This window comes from Lepus europaeus, chromosome 1 (genome assembly GCF_033115175.1).
Source record: "Lepus europaeus isolate LE1 chromosome 1, mLepTim1.pri, whole genome shotgun sequence".
NCBI lineage: Eukaryota > Metazoa > Chordata > Mammalia > Lagomorpha > Leporidae > Lepus > Lepus europaeus.
In genome coordinates this window covers 175,914,203-175,936,281 of record NC_084827.1, presented here as the reverse complement: position 1 = coordinate 175,936,281, position 22,079 = coordinate 175,914,203, and the positions used below count along the sequence as shown (strand labels likewise).

General features: G+C 52.3%; 1 protein-coding gene across 2 annotated transcripts in view; it reads right to left on the bottom strand.

Moving 5' to 3' along the window:
* The window catches only part of ARMC9 (armadillo repeat containing 9), a 121,557-nt gene that overhangs the window by 80,313 nt on the left and 19,165 nt on the right, over positions 1–22,079 (bottom strand). For both annotated transcript variants that reach the window (XM_062193393.1, XM_062193397.1), the window contains exons 6-9: positions 20,422–20,446; positions 14,141–14,298; positions 8,946–9,044; positions 2,411–2,445 (exon numbers count right to left, since the gene is read on the bottom strand). In XM_062193393.1, the coding sequence (XP_062049377.1) occupies positions 2,411–2,445; positions 8,946–9,044; positions 14,141–14,298; positions 20,422–20,446 (317 nt within the window). The remainder of the gene's footprint in view (positions 1–2,410; positions 2,446–8,945; positions 9,045–14,140; positions 14,299–20,421; positions 20,447–22,079) is intronic.

Genomic DNA, 22,079 nt, shown 5'->3' with positions numbered 1-22,079 from the left:
TGTTGTTTTTAATAAAAGGAGACTGGAGCACGTGGCCAAACGGAGGAAGACGGAATGAGGTCTGAGGTCTACCCAGCGGCACTCCTCCCACGCTAATTTCCTCCATTTGCTATCATGTGACAGTCACGGGAGATGTCACCATTGAGGACGATGGGCTCTCAACATCCTGAGGGTCAAGAATTACTCCAAAATTAAAAAACAAAACAAAACAAAAACACAGACATAGGATTCTGCACCGTGGTGCAGCCGGTTAAGCCTCTGCCTTGCGACACTGGCACTTCACATGGGCACCAGTTTGAGTCTCGGTTGCTCTGCTTCCGATCCAGCTCCCAGCTGATATGCCTGGGAAAGCAGCAGAAGACGCCCAGGCGCTTGGGTCCCCGCCACCCACATGGGAGCCCTGGATGGAGCTGTGCTCATTTGTGGAGTGAACCAACACGTGGAAGATTTGTCTCTCCCTCTCTCTAATTCTGCCTTTCAAATAAATAAATTTTAACAAAAGGAGAAAAAGGATACTGCACAAGATTCATGAAGAGCTGGGTGAAGAGACTAAAGATGTAAGGTTTCCCTTGCTAGGATGCAAGACAGCCCTGGAAGGTAGCACTTTGGGTAATTTAAATTTTCTTCTTCGAAGCTCCTGGCTCCTGGCTTCGGCCTAGCTCAGCCCTGGCCATTGCAGCCATCTGGGGAGTGAATCAGCGGATCGAAGACTCTCTCTCTGCCTCTGCCTCTCTGTAACTCTGCCTTTCAAATAAATACATACATCTTTAAAAAAAATATGTTTTTCGTTAGCTTTTTTAATATTACTTTTTAAAAGACAAAATGAGATTGGCTTAACGGGTCCAGAAGAAAGGACCAGAAAAGAGGCAGCAGGTGAGATCTGGGCTCGCAGCTGGGGGAAGGGGCTTCTCGTGTCCCACAGCCAGCAGCGCCCACAGGCGTGGGCACATCGGCCACACTTTTCCCGAGGCGGTGGGGGTTTAAAAATGAGGCTACCTCTAAACTGCCTGTGCAGATAACTGGCAGTATTCTTCTTAAGTGTCAAGGTAATAAAGACAAAGACTGAAGAAGGATTTCAAATGACAGGAAATGCAGAAGACATGGTGGCTGAGCCAGCACGGGTCCCGATGGGGTCCCGGGCCGGGGCAAGGGTGATCGGGACAGCCGGTAAACCGTGAACACAGCCTGTGGACTCATCGGTAGTACTGGCTCCGCGACGGCAGAACTGGCTCCAGGTTTGTTTTCTGATTCTGATAACTCTACCGGGCTTGTGTGAGATATTAACACTGGGGAATCTAAGTGAAGAGTATAGTGGGAATTCTCTGTACTGCTTTTGTAACTCTGGAAGTATTTAACAGGAAGAATTTGTCCTACACAAAACAGCTCCAGCGGCAAATCCGTGTTTGGTAACGTTCTGCAGTGCGGTGCTTCTGCATTTGAACCATATACACGTGCCCCTGAGGGCAATGCTAGCAGCAGGTTGCTTACCTTGGACTTCACGGTCCAGCCTCTCCCCACCTGCCTGCCCCTCTGCCCTCCTAACCTCCCGCATGGACTGGCCCCACTGTCCCTCTGCAGGCGGCCCTGCCTCTTGTGTCGCCGTGAACAGTGGATCAGGCTCCTGACACTGTGCTGAGCACCTCGACCGTGTCAATCATTTTTAGCTTCACCACAACCCTGTAACACAGTCACCACGACTGTTCTCATTTTACAGCTGGGAGACTGAGGCCGGAGGAGCTACCTACACAGTCCCTGGTCGCAGAGCGGCCGGCAGAGGTGGCATGCTGGCCCCCAGCAGGGTGTGCCTGTGTGCACTATGGACACCGCTGCCCAGGCGGCAGAAGGGAACAGAGCAGGCTCAGTGTCAGGCTCGGACAGGGCTGGGGCAGGACTGCTGAGTCTGGGGAACCTCACAGCAGCCCTGCCCCACCAAGCGGCTCCCAGGGCCGACAGGACCCAGCCTAGCCCTCTCGTGCAGGTTCAAGGTCCCCAATGTCCTTGCTGCTACAACTTGAAGTATGCATGCATCAGGCACCCCTGTGGGCGGCAGCCTAATTGATGCGGATACAAATGCTCAGGCATACACAAAACCATCCCGCGGCCGGGACCGGGGCATGAATGCAATGCTTTGCTGACTGCACCGTGACGGGCAAACCCACTCATTTCAGTTGGTGACCATGGCAACAAGGCAACAGTTTTCTCCATTTGCTGCTACCTTATCAAAACAAACAGACACAGCAGTAAAAGGTCAGTCCTGTTCAATGGCATTATTTCTGGTTGCCGCAGTCTCCTTTACCATCAGCATGGAGATCGAGGCATGCCAGTGCACCAGGCACTTCCTGAAAAGACTCCCAATCCAGGTCACAGACAGCGCGCCCCTTAATAAGAGTAACTGAGAGCAACTACTTACACGGGTGCCAAGGAGGCCCGTAACATAGTGGAAGCCTGCGGGAAGGGGACAGAAGAAGAGACCACGTTAACCGGCGGCAGCAACGCGTTCTTCCTGGTCTGACGGCACATGGGCGACAGATCTGCAGTCCTCAAGCCATCGGCATTCTCCCCGCAAAGTCATTCACGGGTTCAAAAGGAGCCCAAACCAAAGCTACAGTAATACACTACAAGCAAAGAAAAAAAAAAAAAACAGGCCGGCGCCGTGGCTTAACAGGCTAATCCTCCACCTTGCGGCGCCAGCACACCGGGTTCTAGTCCCGGTCAGGGCGCCGGATTCTGTCCCGGTTGCCCCTCTTCCAGGCCAGCTCTCTGTTATGGCCTGGGAGCAAAGTGGAGGATGGCCCCAGTGCTTGGGCCCTGCACCCCATGGGAGACCAGGAGAAGCACCTGGCTCCTGGCTTCGGATCAGCGAGATGCGCCGGCCGCAGCGGCCATTGGAGGGTGAACCAACCGCAAAGGAAGACCTTTCTCTCTGTCTCTCTCTCTCTTATCCACTCTGCCTGTCAAAAAAAAAAAAAAAGTGAAATCCATGCAAGTTTTTCAGAATACACAGTTTCCATGAATGTCTTGAAGTTCCCTCATATGCATGTGTTTCAGAATTTTTTCCACCCCCAAATAAACTTATCTTTTAATTGCATTTCCATGAACTTCTTGCAGTCCCCTTGCATAGACGGCCGCCACAGGCGGTGTTATATTAAACGTGTCAAAACACACTCGAGACCTAACACCAGACGCAGTGTGCGACGTCTGTGTGGACCGACTCCACACCACTGGAAATCGGTATTTTGAGGAAATAAGGGAAATCTCAATACGGACGGGATTGGTAGTAATGATACCAAGGAATTAGTGAGAATTTTACTGAGTGTTGTGGGCCCGTATTTTCTGCTGCCTGTCAGAGACACAGACTGAATATCTATGACATATTTGAAATTGGCTTTCAACAACACCAGGAGGGAAAATAAAAATAGGCAGGGAAGCAAGGAGCCAAGGCGGTGAGCAGCCAGTAGCTGCTGGAGCTGGTGCCGGGCGCGGGAGCCACCCTGTGACCCTCCCTGCTGTGGGGGCTTGAACGGACAGCCCCGTTCACGGCCTGTGTGCCTGTGGCCTCTCTGGACCCTGCGGCTTTGCACTAGATCCCGACATGCTTGGGCTGGACCAAGGCCCCGTGAGTGTTCATTCTGAGAGCGGTTGCCAGACTCCCAGCACTGGGCCAGCTTCCCCTGGCCCCTCGGGACGCGGCAGAAGGATGCTGCCCACGTAAGATATGATGGACTTTTCTACCAGGAACCAGAAACCCTCTAGGTGCTGGATGAATTAGCAAGTAAACGGGAAGGACGCGAGGAGGGACTGGTCCTATAAGCCACCAAGCCTTCGCAGCCCGCTGCTGTGAGAAGGCCGTCCTCTCTGGAAACACTCTACTCCTCGGGGGCGGCAGGCACCATGCCCTGTGCACAGCTCAACACAGCCAGTCTTGGGTGTAGGGCTCCCAGCCTCTCACCCTTGAGGGCTCATGAGGAAGTCACTTTTCTAAAACCTGGACAGCCAACATCTGCTTTACTGACATTTAAAAAATGGCCGATTTGGGGTCAGTGTTATGGCACACTGGGTAGAGCTACCACCTGCGTCACCAGTTTATCCCATTTGCGTGCCAGTTCGAGTCCCGGCTGTTCCACTTCCAACCCAACTCCCTGACAATGGCCTGGAAAAAGCAGTGGACGACGGCCCAAGTGCTTGGGCCCTGCCACGCACGTGGGAGACCCGGATGAAGCTTCTAGCTCCTGACTTTGGCCTGGCTCAATTCTGGTCACTGAGGCCATCTGGGGAGTGAACCAGCAGATGGAAGATGTCTGTCTGTCTGTCTCTGTTTCTTTCTCTCCCCCTCTCTCTGTAACTCTTTCAAATAAATAAATGAATCTTTATAAAAGTGGCCAATGCCCTTGACTTTTGTGTTCCACTTCTCTGTGACTCCACAGCTCTCCCCTCCGTCTGCCCACGAGGCTACAGCGGCTGTCGCTAAGATACCACCGCATTCGCCGAGAGGATGTGGTCAAGGGCATTTGCTGTTGGCCACAGGACTGCGTCCTTTCCGTGACAACCCAGGAGCGAAACTACTCAGGTCTCAGCAGCGGAAAGAACACTGTAGCAGGAGCCTGACCCTCTGGTCTTTAAAAAAAAAAAAAAAAAATGTATTGCAACTTGCTTTAAAGTTACAAAAGTCACACGCCTACTTGGAAAAGATCAGTGTTCCGAAGGGCACACCAGGACTCCAGGGGCGCGGGGACAGCCAGCAGGGGGATGTGCCAGGGCTCCGGGTGGGCATCCCGGCCAGCCTCAGTGAGCACTACCTAACACAAACTGCACAACCACCCGCCCTCGCTTCCCTTTATGCACAGGCTGCTGGGACACTCGGAGCCAAATCTCTGGCCTGCGTCTCCAGGGAAATAGCAGCTTAAAACATGTTTCATTTAATAATGAAATTATTATTATAATAAATTATTATTTTTTTAGCCAGGGTGTCCTGTGATCCCTGAAACCACCCACCTACGATACGCAGTGTGGACTGGGTGCTCTGTGAAGACCGATGAGCGCTGCAGTCCCTTTCCAGCACTGCCTATGGAGCAACCTGGGGGACTCTTTCGCACTCATCTCCATCTCCACTTGTTGATTCTTTTTCCTTCCTGAAGATAGCTCCTCACGTTACTGGGGAGATGTAACGACTGTGTACATGTGGGGCTTTGCAGGAGCACCACTCTCTCAGCAAAAATGCACTGGATGTCTCCTCTCTGCTAGCCTTCCTTATGAGCACCAGAGGTGGAGCTGTAAACAGACATGACCCTGGCCTCTGGAGCTCCTAACATTTGAGGAAGAAAGAAAAACAGAAGAGTAAACTGATCACACAACAAAGCCCAGCAAACTCCTGTTCTTACACGGTAGGTTTTGAAGAGGAAAGCCGTGCACTGGATCCACAATGGCCCGCGGGGGCTGCCTGAGAGAATGAGTCATTTGTGTTTCTTCCCAGCTCTGCCTTTGGTGACAATATGCACGCGGTTGACATCAGCCACAGGGCCAGTGTGTGTACCAGGGAAGGCACCGAGGCTGCTCACACTCTCTCCCTCACCCTACTGTCCGGGAGATCTGCTGCACACTGCTGGGTGTAACAGTGACAGGGACATGAACAGAGAGCAAAGAGACAGGATGCACATGGCCTCTGCATGAGGAGATGGCATTTGACTGGGACACTCAGTTCGTAGAAGTAGATGTTCCCAGCAGATAGGGGCATAGCACTTCAGGCAGAGGAAAAAAAAAGAAAAAATAAATAAATAATATATATATATTTTTTTTAGCCAGCCTTACTATCATCTTCCTACCTTAACTTTCCTTTAAACACAATTTTTACTTCTTCTTTTTTTTTTTTTTTAAGATTTGCTTACTTATTGGAAAGGCAGAAGTGAGAGGAAACAGAGACAGAGAGAGAGAGAGAGATTTTCCAACCACTGGTTCACTCCTAAAATGGCAGCAATGGCCAGGGCTAGGCCAGACTGAAGCCGGGAGTAGGCACTCCACCCAGGTCTCCCGTGTGGGTGCAGGGGCCCAAGTACTGGGCCGTCTCCCACTGCCTTCCCGGGTGCATGAGCAGGGAGCTGGATTGGAAGTGGAGCAGCCAGGACTCGAACTGGCACTGGGGTATGGGATGCCAGCACCACAAGAGGCAGCTTAATCGCTGAGCAGCAACACCAGATCCTACTTATTTTTATTTTCTATTTTCAGGTTAAAATTCTTCAAAGAGCTTCTTGAGAATGAGGCAGGGTACAAATTTGTTTCTAAATGCTAAGAAAGGCCTCTGTTTATTCAGATTCCAACACTAATACGCAAACCCTCATAGTATGGGGCTGGCGCTGTGGACTGGGGTAAGCCACGGTCTGCAACACCAGTATCTGTACGGGAGCACTGGTTTGAGTCCTGGCTGCTCCACTTCTGATCCAGCTCCCTGCTGAGGCACCTGGGAAAGCAACAGAAGATGGATAACCAAAGTGCTTGGCCCCCTGCCATAAATGGAGACCTGGATGGAGTTCTGGGCTCTGGCTTTGGCCTGGCCCAGCCCCGCCATTGTGGCTATTTGGGGAGTGGGCCAGTGCTCATTCCGTCTCTGTGCCTTTCAAATAAAAACATAAATAAATCTTGAAAAATGGTAATAAATAAAAGCCATGGCTCTGACCCAGGAGCTTCACCCCAGCCGGTGAGGCAGGTGGCAGGGGAGCTCCAAGGATGCGTGTCCTGACCCATCAGATGGCCCTGGGAGACACTGATGCCTCAACACCAGCGGTCTCCAGCTGTGCTCCCTGACAAAGGGCAGAGCAGCACCCGAGTGACACTGGGTCCGGGAGCCACAGCCTGGGTCTACTTACAAGGCAACGTCAAACACCAAAGGAGGAATGCTCTGCTTTTCACAAAGTGGGGAAACCCTGGCCTCCAGCATCATGAGAACCAGAGGCAAAGGCAGGGCAGGCGCTGCCACAGCTGAAGCTGTGCTTGGGCCGCCTGCACCCACTCAGAGAGCCTGGGTGCAGTCCCCGCTCCGTTCTCCATGCAGCTTCTGATAACGTGCACGCTGGGAGGCAGCAGGTGACGGCTCAAGTAGCTGGGTCTCTGCCACCCATGTGGGAGATCCGGACTGAGCTCCAGGCTCCTGGCTTCAACCTGGCCCAGCCCTGGCTGTTGTAGGCATTTGGTGAGTGAACCAATGGCTGGGAGATCGCTGTCTCCCCGCCTTTCAAATAAATCAAACAAATTTTTTTAAAACAACAGAAACAAAGACAGACTGGGGAAAGGTTCACGATGAAAGGGGCTAAGGGCCCGTGACAAGTTAATGCAATGCCTGACCCTAGACCCTGGGGCTGGGAGATGCTGCGAGGGGCATCACTGGCCTAGCAAAGTTGGGGAATGGATGTGGAGTAGAAGACCGTACTGCCGCTGGAGGTACTGAAGCTGATGACTGGGTGGCTGCGCAGGAGAGAATTCTTCATCTCAAGAAATGGAGACTCACACACACTGAAGAATTCAGGAATAAACGGCTGTGCTATGTATGGCTGATCCTCACCTGGTTCAGAAATCAGACTGTGTGTGTGTGCGAGAGAGAGGGGGAGAGGGGGAGAGAGAGGGAGAGAGAGGGAGAGAGAGGGAGAGAGGGGGTGAGGGGGAGAGGGGGAGACAGAGGGAGAGAGAGGGAGAGAGGGGGGAGGGGGGGAGGGGGAGAGGGGGGCAGAGGGAGAGAGAGAGGGAGAGGGAGAGAGAGGGGGAGGGGGGAGAGGGGGAGAGGGGGAGAGGGGGAGAGGGGGGAGAGGGGGAGAGGGAAGGGGGTGAGGGAGAGAGGGAGAGGAGAGAGTGAACAAACAACAGGGTAAACACTGAGTTGGTGACATGGGAAAGGGGCATACAGAGGCCTTTGTGCTGCTCTTGAACTTCTCTGTAAGTCTGCAATGATTTCAGGGACAAATTAAACCGAACAACCCCGGCCCAGGACCCCACGGCTTCCAGCAGCTGCAGGCCTCCTCGTTCCTACTGCTCCCCGGCTCGTGGTGCCCGCCCATGGAGCAGCTGAGCTGGGCTGAACAGAAGCCGCCTCTCCCTCTCCGCCACCAGGAGGCTGTCCCACAGGCACCCCCTTCAGAAACAGCTTTCTCTTCCTTCTGGGAGTTGCTAAACCTCCAAGTCAGCTGAGGGGCCTGCGCCGCGGCACAGTGGGTGAAGCCACCGCCTGCAAAGCCAGCATCCCAAATGAGCGCCAGTTTGATCCTGCAGCCCTGCTTCCAATTCAGCTCCCTGTTAATGCACCTGGGAAGGCAGCAGATGATGGCCAAGTACGTAGGTCCCTGTCACCCATGTGGGAGACCCGGATGGAGTTCCTGACTCCTGGATCCTGGCTCCAGCCTGGCCAGCCCTGACCCTTGTAGGCATCTGGGGAGTGAATCAATGGATAGAACATTTCTCTCTGTCTCTCCACCTCTATAACTCTTTCATATGAATAAATAAATATATATTTTTAAAGAGAGTGAGGGAGAGACGAGAGAGAGAGAGATCTTGCATCCACTGATTCACTCCCACATGGCTGCAATGGCCAGGGCTGGGCCAAGCTGAAGCCAGGAGCTCCATCTGGGTCTCCCATGTGGGTGCAGGGCCCAAGCAATGGGGCCATTCTCTGCTGCTTTCCCAGGTGCATTAGCAAGGAGCTGGATCAGAATCGGAGCAGCCGGGACGCAAACTGGCACCCATATGGGATGCCGGCACCGCAGATGGCAGCTTAACCTGCTATACCACAGAGCCGGCCCCAAAAAATAAATCTTAAATAAATAAATCTTTAAAAAAAAAAAAAAAAGCTCATTGATATGCAGCTTCTTGAATGCTACTTTCACACTCTCTTTCATTTTCCTTAGCTTTTTCTTTATAAATTAGGGGGACGGAGCAGAGGCCCCCCCACTCTGAGCACAGAGCCTCACCGTCCCAGGCCTCGTGAAGTCCACGCTGTGTGCCAGGCTCTGCCGCATCTGGTTACTGAAGAGGCGGACGCACACGCTCTGCAGGTACTCAGGGGTGATCTGCAAGGACACGAGCACAGCAGGTGAGAGGGACGCCTGATGGCTGACGCCCTGCACTGCTGGGACAGCGTGGTGATGCTGTGACAGCTCGGTGATGCCCTGAGGCGCTGGCAAAGGTGCTGGCCTGAAAGGGGAGCGCTGGGGAGGAGTTAACATTGGACCAGCCAGGAAACGCTGTTGGCACCCAGCGTGTGTGATCACCACCGTCACAGCTCAAATGACGCAATCCCACCTGATCATTTTCCACCATCCTGCATACATTGAACAGATTTCAAGCCACTTCTGTTCATTCAGCAACAGGGGCCATCACACGGCGGACAGAGCACCAGGCCTGAGATCTCTTTCTACCACGAACACGTGTGCCTTTACTCTGAAGTCGAGCCAGAGGAGCCAGCCGCAAGGCTTTGCCCATCGTGACACCCGGGGCCACGTCACAGCCCTGCCTTGCATTCCTGCAGACCTGTCTCCACTCCCAGACTCCAGCAGGAGCCCACGTGGATGGGGCCACAGCAGTTGGGCTCCGAGAGGCACACGCCAGTGCGGCGGCAGTTACTCTAACAGAAGAGAGGGCAAAAAAGAAGGTGCCCACTTTTCACTTCTGTCTACACGCTTTGAATTCTCTAACTCTACGAATATTCTTTTTTGGGCTTACTGAGCCATTTTTATTTCTGGTACTTTTCTGTCTTAAAGAAAAGTTAAACTGTGCTATTTTTAAAAATTTTTTAAAAAGCTCATCACTTTAAAAATTCCAACGTTTAAAACACACATTTTGGGGTTGGCGCCGTGGCACACTAGGTTAATCCTCTGCCTGTGGCGCCAGCATCCCATATGGGCGCCGGATTCTATCCCGGTTGCCCCTCTTCCAGGCCAGCTCTCTGCTGTGGCCCGGGAAGGCAGTGGAGGATGGCCCAAGTGCTTGGGCCCTGCACCCCATGGGAGACCAGGAGAAGCACCTGGCTCCTGGCTTTGGATTGGCGCAGCTCCGGCCATTGCGGCCATTTGGGGAGTGAACCAAGGGAAGGAAGACCTTTCTCTCTGTCTCTCTCTCACTGTCTGTAATTCTGTCAAATAAGTAAATCTTTAAAAAATTAATTAAAAAATAAATAAATAAAACACACACTGAGTGGCTTCTCAAAAACTACAGGATGAGGCACAGATCCCTCAGCACGGCCTGCACAGCCCTGATCTTTACCTCTCCACCTTCCCCGCGTCACCTTGCAGCTCGCAGCCACGGGCCCATGCCCCGGCCACCCGGCCACCGCCACCAAGGTGTGGCAGCTTTGTGTGCCGTGCTTTCACAAGAGCCCAGAGGCCTTTGGCACCAGACAGAACAACAAAAAGCCATTCCAGTAAAAAGCAACGTGGGGTGGCTGCTGTGGCATGACGGGTTAAGCTGACGTTTAGGGTGCCCGAATCCCACACTGGGGTGTCTGGGATGGGTCCCGACTCTCCCTTCGATCCAGCTCCCAGCTCATGCGCCTGGGAGGCAGGGGATGATGGTTCAAGTACTTGGGACCCTGCCACCCACGTGGGAAATAGGGATCTGGTTCCTGCCTTTGTCCTGGTCCGGCCCCAGATTTGTGGCCATTTGGGGAGTGACTCAACAGATGCAAAATCAATCTCCCTCTTTCTCTCTGTTGCTCTACCTTTCATACAAACTAACCTAAAGAAATAATAAAACTGGGCCAGCGCCGCGGCTCAGTAGGCTAATGCTCTGCCTGCGGCGCCGGCACCCCAGGTTCTAGTCCCAGTTGGGGCACCGGATTCTGTCCCGGTTGCCCCTCTTCCAGTCCAGCTCTCTGCTATGGCCCGGGAAGACAGTGGAGGATGGCCCAAGTGCTTGGGCCCTGCACCTGCATGGGAGACCAGGAGAAGCACCTGGCTCCTGCCTTTGGATCAGCACAATGCGCCAGCCATAGCGGCCACTTGGGGGGTGAACCTACGGAAAAAGGAAGCCCTTTCTCTCTGTCTCTCTCTCTCTCTGCCTGTCAAAAAAATAAAAAAAAGAAGAGAAAGAAATAATAAAACTGAATTCTCAGTTTCCAACAAACTCCCTCCAGCCCAGGGCCCTCCTGTCTCAGCTGGTGGCGAGGCCACCTTCCAGCGCCGAAGGCCAAACCGCAGGAGTCGGCCTGGCCGCTGCCGGCTGCAAGTGCATCTACATCCAGGAGGCACTTCTCCTGCCTCACTCAGGACCCCCCAACACTGCCCTGGTCACCAGGCCTCCTGCGGTGACGGTCCCTGCCTCCACACTGCTCCCGGGAGCAGCGCTCGGAATACAGCACTGGACAGGGCTGTGGGAGGCTCTGCAACAGTGGTCGGGTGACGCTGTCACAGCTGTCAGACCTTGCACTGCATCATGCCCTAGGCTTCCAGCGGCCTCATTCTGCCTCACGCCACCTCCTCCCTCCCTCCCTCACCAGCCCAGGGGCAGCTCCTTGCGCCCACCCCCCCCCCCCCGCCACGGAGCCCCCCGCACTGGCTGTACCTCTGGTCTACAACTCTCTTCTCTCTGAGGACTGCATAACTAGTTCCCTCATCTCTTTCAAGCACTCCCAAAGTCCCTCAGCAGCAAAGCTGACCCTGACGGTCTGCTCGCGACTGCACCTGCCCAGGGACACACACCTGGCTTCACCCTGCCCCCACGGCTGCTGGAATCCGAAACACACAACGTCATCTGCTGTCTCCTCTGCTTCTGTGTCCATTTGTCACCCTCTGCTGGAAGGCGTGCTCCCTGAGGGTGGAGACACGCTTTGTTGCTTGTGTCCCAAATGCTCGGAAGAGGCCCGGCTCATAGGGAACACCCGGTAAACCTCTAATATCAGACGAATGAAAGAAGTGGGTAAGAACACCCAGGGGTGGCTGAGCTGTGTGAGGGTTAAGCCGCTGCCTGTGACACCCAGGACCCCTAGCAGGCTGCCAGTTTGAGGCCCGGGGGTTCCATTTCCAATCTAGCTTCCTGTGAACTCATCCTGAGAGACAGTGGATGATGGCTCAAGTGCTTGGGTCCCTGACCCCCATATGGGAACTCACACGGAGTCCGGGGTCCTGGATTCTGCCTGGCTCGACTCTGGTTCTTGCAGACATTTGGGGAGTGAACTAGCAGATGGAGGATCTCTGTCTCTCTTGTTCTCTCTTGCTTTCTCTTTCTCCACTGCCCTTCTGCCACTCTGCCTTTCAAATGAAAATAAGTTTAAAACACATTTTAAAATGACCAATTCTAAGTAAAATGAATGCAGTATGTACATAAATTACAAGATAGTCTCACCTAAAAAATTCACACACAAAAATAAAAATTTGAATTATAATACCCAGAATCGGCACAGGGATAAGAAAGGGAACTATTAGTGGGATCAGAATAGCGGAACCTTCCTGGAAGGCCTTAGACATGAAGTTCAACCCTGCAAGCCAACTTGAAAAATGCAACAGAGGTTCATCTCTGAGGAAATGTCATGGTCCTAATTTATGAAAGTGGAGACCTGGAGACAGCCTACAAACCCCCAGCAGCAGGGACCTGACAGGACGAGGTGTGGCACTGCCACGCGCTGAAAACTGTACCGCCACCAGAGGGAGGACACTCGAGGACCTGGAGACCACGCTTCAGTATTAACCAAAGAGCAGACCAGAAAGTACCATGTGCCCTGGAGTCTCTTTTTCTAAGACATATATAGCTAAGTACCAAAAAAACTAGGGACTATTAATTAGCATTATTTCTGACTGACACAAGTATAGGTTGACTTTTAATTTTCATTTTTGCATTGGTCTGTACTTTCAAAATTTTCTACAATCTGTATTAATTTGTAATCATATTTTTAAAGTTATTTTTTACAGCTGTAAGATGAACCTACAACTACTTATTTTTTAAAAACATCTAAAGCTTTTTTTTTTTAAAGGTTTATTTATTTATGTGAAAGGCAGAGTGACAGAAACACAGATAGAATCTTCTATCTGCTGGTTCACTTCCCAAAGGCCTGCAACAGCCAGGGCTGGGCCGGGCTGAAGGCAGGAGCCAGGAGCCAGGAGCCAGGAGCTCCATCCGGGTCGCCATGTGGGAGGCGGGGCCCCAGTACAGGAGCCCTCATCCACTGCTCCCCAGGCACGCGGCAGGGAGCTGGCCCTCCAACAGGGAGGCGGGGCCCGCGTGGAGGCGTATCTCGCGTGGAGGCGTATCTCCCCCGCCCCAGTGCTATCTCCACAGTTTCCATCTCCACAAAGGGACTTATTGTACTTTCTCATTTTTTCAAGTGAAACACAGAAGTCCATAAAAGTCAGGAAGGAGACAGAGATGCTCGTGATCACACGACTCAGCAGCGTCCCACAGGTCTTGATAACGGATGTCAGGAGAAACGAGAAGACCCAAACGTGCCACTAAAAACACCACGACTGGCAGATCTAGAATACGGGAGAACCAATCAAAAACTCTGAGCTCGGCAGGCTCAGGAAGGCAGCGGGACACAGACCAGGGCGTGATCGTCAGTGCTCTTCCCACAGGCCAGGGCTCTTCTCCCTCACTTCCTCCCCCGCGCGATTTTCTTTACTGTTGCCAGATGACCTCTTCCTTGCTGACACGAAGGCTAAGGTACAGGGATGGTGAGCCCACCGGTTCAGATGGCCCTGAACCACCTCAGAGCGCCTGGGTTCAAGTCCTGCCTCTGCTTCCCACTCCAGTCTCCTGCTAACGTCCACCTGGGAGGCAGCAGACAATGACTCGAGTTCGCCGTCAGGGTGTAGGAAACCCGGATTGGATCCTGGGCTCCTAGTCCTAGTACTAGGCCCAGTCCTGGGCCCCCAGTTCTAGTACGGCCCGGTCCTGGGCCCCCAGTTCTAGTACGGCCCAGTCCTGGGCTCCTAGTTCTAGTATGGCCCAGTCCTGGGCTCCTAGTTCTAGTACAGCCCAGTCCTGGCTGTTGCAGGCTTCTGGGGAGTGAACTAGCAGATGGAAAAATCTCTGTTTGTCTCTGTCTCTCTGCTTTCTAAGTAAATAAAAACAAAAACATATTAGTACTAAAAGAAAACTAGGGGAGCCCAGGAGTGACCACACCCACAATACCACTCTTATCTCCAGACAGACAGACACAATCTGGGGTTTTTCTTACCATCTTGCCACTGACTGTGGCCTCCAGGGAATCCACCAGCTCTGCCGTGACTCCAATGAGATTGTGGTAGTCGGCCTGGATCTTGTTGTACCGCTTCAGGTACGTCATTGACCGGCGCTCGGCTTCCACCAGCTGCTGGTGCAGCTGCTGCAACACTTCTAGGGAGACAGGTTGATATAAAACAAACCGAGAGGACAGCAACAGAGCCCCAGAGAGTCAAAGCTGCACCCTTCTCCAGGGCTCAGCAGGCCTCCTGTCACAGCACCTGCTGTTCCCAAGGACACGGACACTCCTGGTGCTCAACACCTTACTTCCACTTCAGCCACCTTCAGACAAGGTGCTCTGTAACCCTGAGGCAAACCGACTTGCTGGTGAAGCGCTACCCAATCACTGCTGGCTCTCTGCCAGCCCTGCTTCCTGCACTGCACCCCATGAAATGTCCAAGAAGCAAAACGAACGTTGATTTCTACGCTCGGCTCATAGAATGGCTGGACCACAGAACCATGTCTTTTTCTCAGTTTTCGCACTGAGTTTGGTGCAGGACAGTTCATTCTAAGCAGAATTAGGGCCTCTCGTGGGGACAGCGATGTGGTGTAGTGGGTAAAGCCGCCGCCTGCAGTACCGGCATCCCAGATGGGTACCGGTTCATATCCTGGCTGAGAGAGAGAGAGTCTTCCATCCGCTGGTTCACTCCCCAGATGGCCACAATGGCCAGAGCTGTGCAGATCCAAAGCCAAGGAGCCAGGACCCTCCTCTGGGTCTCCTACATGGATGCAGGGGCCCAAGCACTTGGGCCATCCTCCACTGCTTTCCCAGGCCATAGCAGAGAGCGGGATCGGAAGTGGAGCAGCCAGGACTCGAACCCGTGCCCATACAGGATCCTGCCTTGCAGGCGGTGGCTTTACCACTATGCCACAGTGCCAGCCCTAAGAACCTCTATTTTCAACAAACTCCCCAGAGGGCACTGATGCATCCCCGAGGGTGAAACCCACTGTCTGCCCTAACTTGCGTCCCCAACAGCAGAAACGACCACCACATTCAAACTGCATTTCAAACCTTTTCATGTTTCTGTGCAGAAGAAAAATCTTTAACCACAAAAACCCAAAATATCACATGATAAAGAACTATTATTATTACTATCATAATCATCGTTATTGTTCAGCACCCATCAAGTCTCAGGATTAAAACGTCACTTTAAGACATTACACCTGGGGCCGACGCTGTGGCTCAGCGGGTTAACGCCCTGGCCAGAAGCGCTGGCATCTCATAAGGGTGCCGGCTTGAGACCCGGCTGCTCCACTTCTGATCCGCATCTCTGCTGTGGCCTGGGAAAGCAGTGGAAGATGGCCCAAGTCCTTGGGCCCCTGCACCTGTGTGGGAGACCCGGAAGGAGCTCCTGGCTCCTGGCTTCAGATTGGCGCAGCTCCGGCCATTGCAGCCAATTAGGGAGTGAACCATCGGATGGAAGACCTCTCTCTCTCTTTCTCTGCCTCTCCTCTCTCTGTGTAACTCTGATTTTTCAAATACATAAATAAATAAATCTTTAAAGAAAAAAGATGTTACACCCGGGACTGGAAGCCCTGGAGGACGTCCCTGGGAATGCTGCTTCTTAAACCCCATGAGGACAGGGGACCGCGACCTCCCTCTGACTCTCACCATATATTAAATCTACACTACTATCAGTGTTTGTCCTACGTGTAAAATTCAGAATGACATAAGCTGAAACATCCAAAAATGGAAAATCTGTAGAATATCGTTCATAATCCCACACTGTCGTATTAAACATTAGAGAATATTGGTGCTTTCTCTATACGGACCAAGGGCCAATGACCTCCCCAGTCACCGACATGACAGCGGGGCTGCACAGAGGAACTCTTCCCTCAGGAGCGGGCTGAGCTGGGTAGGGCCTGGGTGTCTCCTACAAGCCCCCGTGTTAAAGGCTTGGTCCCAGTTCCTGCTGACGCAGACCTTGGGGGCAGCAGTGACTGGTTCCTGCCGCCCAGGGGGGAGAGCTGGACTGCGTTCCTGGCTTCGAGCTCCAGCCTGGCCCAGACCCTGCTCCTGCACACATTAGGGGAGCGAACCAGCGCATGGGAGCTCCGCGTCATAAATTCATGGGTGAATGAACAAACTTCTTTTACACGTGTGAAGGCTTGGTCCCCACAGTGGCGTTACTGGGAGGTGGGAGACCAGAAGGGAGGTTAGCGGCAGGTCCTTCGGCCACATCGCCAGAAAGCAGGGTGTGCAAGGCCTGGGCTTGGCTCCACCCACCTCGGCTCCCGGGCACAGGCTGGGATCCTGCGCAGAGACCAGGCCAAGGGGGCCTCCCCATATCAGACCTGCACCTCCAGAACTGTAACTGAACCTCTTCTCTTCATAAGTTAGTTGTCTCGGGCATTTCATTATAGCCACAAAATCTCACTGTGCAACTGGCTAAACCTAAGGGAGTATCCGGGGGACTTCTGCCTTGGAAAAGAACTAGAATTTCTGACAAGTTCAAAATGTGGCACAATGAGAGAAAAGACACCTACCCGCCTGGAGCCTCCAGGAATGAGAAGGTGGTGAGTGGTCATTTCCAAACACACCACCTGGCCCAGGCACAGCTCCCAACTAGAGACCTCACCTTGTGATGTCTGGGCAGCTACAAACAGGACCTGAGCTATTTTATTTATTTTTCAAAGTTTTATTTACCTGTTTAAAAAGCACAGTGACAGAGAGAGGACAGAGAGAGAGAGAGAGATCTTCCACCCACTGGTTCACCCCGAAGCAGCCACAACAGCCAGGTGTAGGCCAGGCTGAAGCCAGGAGCCAGGAAATCCATGCAGGTCTCCCACGTGGGTGCAGGGGCCCAAGCACCTGGGCCACCTTCTGCTGCCTTCCCAGGAGCAGTAACACGAGCTGGATGAGAACTCAGCCTAGCACTCCAGTACAGGATGCTATGCTGCCCAACGTCAGCCCCGCTCTTTCTTTTTAACTTTTCTTCTGTGTTTAGGGACGCTGTCTTTTTTTTTTTTTTTTTTTTCAGTAAATGAGATTTTAATTTTACAAACCCCTTGGCTGCTCAAGATAAAATGACCAATTTTAAATACAGGACTGTTCCTAATATAAAACCCACCATCAATCGCTCTGTAATGACATATTCTTTCCTCTTCGTATTTAGATGGAAGTGGCCTCTGCTATGTTGCTAACCCACAAACAAAGGATGGAAAAGTTGTAATTACTAAGAACAGAGGTCATCATTCTCAAATATATTGCCTCAGGATCCAAACTCCAGAAATAATGGCCAGGCGCTCATTTTCAGAAAGGCTTGGATCAGTTAATGCCAGAAGAGACTTCTGTATCTCTTTAACTGGGTAGGGAAAAGTAACCATTCAGAGTGCCATACTGCCTACCTAAACTTTTATTCTAATACCATTTGTTAAAGCAATTCCTTTTGGGAAATTTTATACAAGTACTTTTCTTGCCTTCTTTGAAAGTTTATGGGAAAATCTCCGTCTACTCATGAAACCTTCCTAATAAAACCCGGAATAATGATTTCACCCAACCAGTCCATTTAAAAACAACACCTGTGGGACACAGCGGCTAAAGCCACCGCCTGTAGTGCTGGCATCCCATACGGGTGCCAGTTCGAGTCCTGGCTGCTCCACTTCCGATCCAGCTCTTTGCTATGGCCTGAGAAAGCAGTGGAAGATGGCCTAAGTCCTTGGGTTCCTGCACCGGCGTGGGAGACCTAGGAGAAGCTCTTAGCTACTGGCTTCGGATCAGCACAGCTCTGGCTATTGCGGCCATCTGGGGAGTGAACTAGCAGGTGGAAGACCTCTCTCTCTATGCCGCTCCTCTCTCTGTGTAACTCTTTCAAATAAATAAATAAATCTTAAAAAAAAAAATACACCCGTATCAAGAATTTAACGGGCATGTCTGTGATGACCACAGCTGTGAGGAGGGGACAAGGGGTGACAACTGGCTGCCCTGCTACTTGGTGGGGACTACCACTAATCTCTGATCTCCATGACAATTAAAAAAAAGGGTGCAGTGCAGAGTCAGACATACAGAGCCTGCCAGGCTCAGCTCCATGACATTCTGCTGGGTCACCTCCAGGAAGCCCAGTGAAAACTGGACCTAATGAAGGCTTGAAAACTGTGGTCCCCTCGCTGAAATTCCCAAGTAAAGACCCATCCCCAAACACGGGCTCTTCTCCGCATTTGCCCTCCCACTCTGATCTCATCTGCAAAACTCGGCCACTCATCAGAGACGCACTAGGCTCCTGACAGCACGCTGCGTTCAGGGCTGGAGTGGGTGCAGTGGGTTAAGCTGCTGCCTGTGATGTTGGCATTCCATTCCACATGAGCGCTGTCTGGAGCCCCAGCAGCTCCGCTTCTGATCCAGCTCCTGCCAATCCACCCGGGAAAGCAGATCATGGCTCAAGTGCTTGGGTCCCTGCCACTCACACGGGGGACCTGGATGGAGCTCCAGGCTCCTGGCTGGCCCAGCCTGGCCTAGCTATCACAGCCATGGGGAGTGAGCCAGCAGATGGAAGATCTGTCACTCTTTCAAATAAATTATTAAAATTATTGGCCGGCGCCACGGCTCACTAGGCTAATCCTCCGCCTGCGGCGCCGGCACACTGGGTTCTAGTCCCGGTCGGGGCACCGGATTCTGTCCCGGTTGCCCCTCTTCCAGGCCAGCCTTCTGCTATGGCCCGGGAGTGCAGTGGTGGATGGCCCAAGTCCTTGGGCCCTGCACCCCATGGGAGACCAGGAGAAGCACCTGGCTCCTGGCTTCAGATCAGTGCGATGCACCGGCCGCAGCGTGCCAGCCACGGCGGTCATTGGAGGGTGAACCAATGGCAAAGGAAGACCTATCTCTCTGTCTCTCTCTCTCACTGTCCACTCTGCCTGTCAAAAATAAATAAATAAATAAAATTTTAAAAAAATAAAATTATTAAAAAAAAAAAAGGTGTCATGGTCTGAATGAATGTCCCCCACCACAATTCATGTTGAAACTGGATCCCCAGTGTGAGGTATTGAGATGAGAGCCGATGGGACCTAGGAGAGCTGAGCAGGAGGGTCCAGTCCTCACCCATGAGAGCCCCACCCCAGGCTGATGAGCGCCTTGGTGGGGGGCCCTCACAAAAGGCAGTCTGGCTCTGTCTCTCACGAGTACCCCTCGTGCCATGGGGTGCCCCACGCAGCCTCAGGATCCTGCAGAGTCTACACTAGCAAGCAGACCCTCCCCAAATGTGGCCCTGCGATCTTGGGCCTCCAGAACCATAAGCCAAACAAACCTCTGTTCTTTAGAAACCACTCAGGCTATGGTATTCACACAGAGCCACAGAAAAGGGACTAGAACAACTGGGTACCCCATGCTGCTACTGTGTAAGACCCCACTGGACGAGTTCAAGGTAAAAGTTACAGACACCTCACACACGTGCTGCACCGTGTCTCCGACCAGGCTGCTACAGTTACCTGCCTTTGGCACATCACCTGGGCTCCCTAGCTTCTCCATGACGGTTATCTGATACGAAGCTAACGACAGCAGGGTATGTCAAAAGTCCATGGAAGTGGAATCAAAAGAGAATTTATCTTAGCACAATTTTTTTTTTTTAAATCCATGCATATAAGGATTCTTCAAAACATTCACGGAAAATGAGTATTCTGAAAAAGTGATATATGGATTTCAATTATTTGAATTATTCAAAATAAACTTATCTTTTAATTCCATTTTCCACAAACTTTTTTTTTTGAAGATTTATTTACTTATTTGGAAGACAGGATTACAGAGGAAGAGACAGAGACAGAGAGAGAGAGAGAGAGAGAGAGATCGATCTTCCATGTGCAGGTTCACTCCCAAAAGGCTACAACAGCTAGGCCTGGACCAAGCTGAAGCCAGAATCCTGGAACTCCATTCGGGTCTCCTACATGGGTGCAGAGGCCTACGGGCTTGGACCACCTTCCACTGCTTTCCCAGGGGCATTAACAGGGAGCTGGACTCCAGCCGGTGCCCAGATGGGATGCCGGTGTGGCAGCCGGTGGTTTAACCCACTGAGCTACAACACTGGACTCCACACACTCTTTTTGAACTATCCTCATAGTAGCCACCCTGAAAAGTGGGCTACAAGAAATTATAGATAAATACGATTGCAAAGCACTTCATCAATAGACAGCCTTGGACAGCCCTCGTTCAAAAGACCACAAATTCTCTCCACCCCCGTCCTTAGCTCCCGACCTAAAACTCGAGTAGGCAAAGTTGCTGTCATAGAGTTTTCAACCTAGGTGATCTACCTTTGTTGCTTTGTCCGTTCTCCTGCTGGGATGAGAAAGGAGTTCAGGAAAACAGGCCTGCAGGATGCAGGATGCAGGGTGTATCTGACATCGTGTGGCCGGCCCACTTGAGAAAGCACTTCAGCCCGGCAACCGGGACTTCCACGGGCTGCTCTTCAGAGTGACCTCCCGAGGCAGGGCAGACTCCGGCCCAAGCACACCCTCTTCTCTCCCTCTCGGTTCTAAGCGTTAAGCCCAAGCTCTGCATCATTTCAAGCCTCCGACCGGCCTTCCCCACTACGACCAAAACCACGGCAAATCTGCACCCACACCTTTGAGCACCCGAACTTCACTTCTACAGCTTTATCCTGAGCAAGCAGCTAGGACCACGGGCCCTGGAGCCGGCCGCCTGGGTTCAAACCTCAGCCCGTGTCTGGCTGCACAATCGGAGGCCAATATTTTAAGTGGTTTTCTTGACCTTAACTAAAGTTTTCCTGTTTCACAGGGATTGGCTGGATTCACACACAGCACAATTAACTTCAAGTATACACTTCAGTGGTTTTCAGTGTAGTCAGAGTTGTGCAACATCACTATAATCGCTTCTAGAACATTTTCACCATCCCCCAGAGAAGCCATGCACCCCCGGTCTTACTCCCATTCCTCCAGCCCCTGGCAGCCCTGATCCAACTCCGCCCCTATTCAGACAAAGCTAGAAGATCCGCCTCTGCTGGGCTTTTCACACAGATGGAATCACACGACGTGTGGCCTCTTCGCTCTGGCTTTTCTCACTTAGCACAATGTTCACGAAGTTCACGTACGCCGAGCATGAATCAGTTCATTTCTCTTTACGGGCAAATAACCCACTGCACAGGAAGACCACGTTTTGCTTACCCACCACCACGGGGCACACACCCGGGGGGCTGGTGCTCTCGGGCTATGAGGAAGGAACTGCTGTGCACCCCCACGTGTGACCTGTGTGGGCAGGTGTCACTTGTCTCGGGGCGTAGCTAGGACTGCCAGGGCACGTGGTAAGTGACCTTCTCAGGCAACTCAAGACGACTGTTTGTGAAGACTATGGAATGATACGTGGAAATGCTCTCGTCATTTGATAAAAACATTCTGAAATCTACACTTACATGCACACATCTATGTCTATCACAAACACTGCATGCTTTTGGGGTGGTGTATCAAAATAAATTCATTTTTGTGCTTTGCAAACTTTCTATAAGAAATATGCTCAATTTATAGTCAAGATTTTAAAAAGGGATTTTTGGGGGTCAATACAGCCATGTCCTTCGCTTAAAAAATGTTCTCAAGGCTCCTGCTGCTCACACAAACCCTGGTGACCGCCAAGGCCTCTGGCTCCATGCTGAGCCTGCTGCCCCAGCCACATCCCAGTCTTCATCGTTGCCCTCACCCTGTCTCAGCGCCTTTACACAGGCGCTCCTCCTACCTGGTCTTCCCGGCCCTCACCCTGTCTGCCTCGCACATTCCCATTCTACTCTTCCAAATCCCCAGCCAGCCAAGGCTACTGGGCCTCGGGCTTTCCTTTGTGTCCCTCATTCCCCAGCACGATGGTTACATCACAGCGAAGCTTCACGTGCTGAATGGACTGCAGACTTCCGCACAGAAAAGCAAAGGGGAGGTCTCAGCCCCCCAGCCAGGAGGAAAGGTGCGGG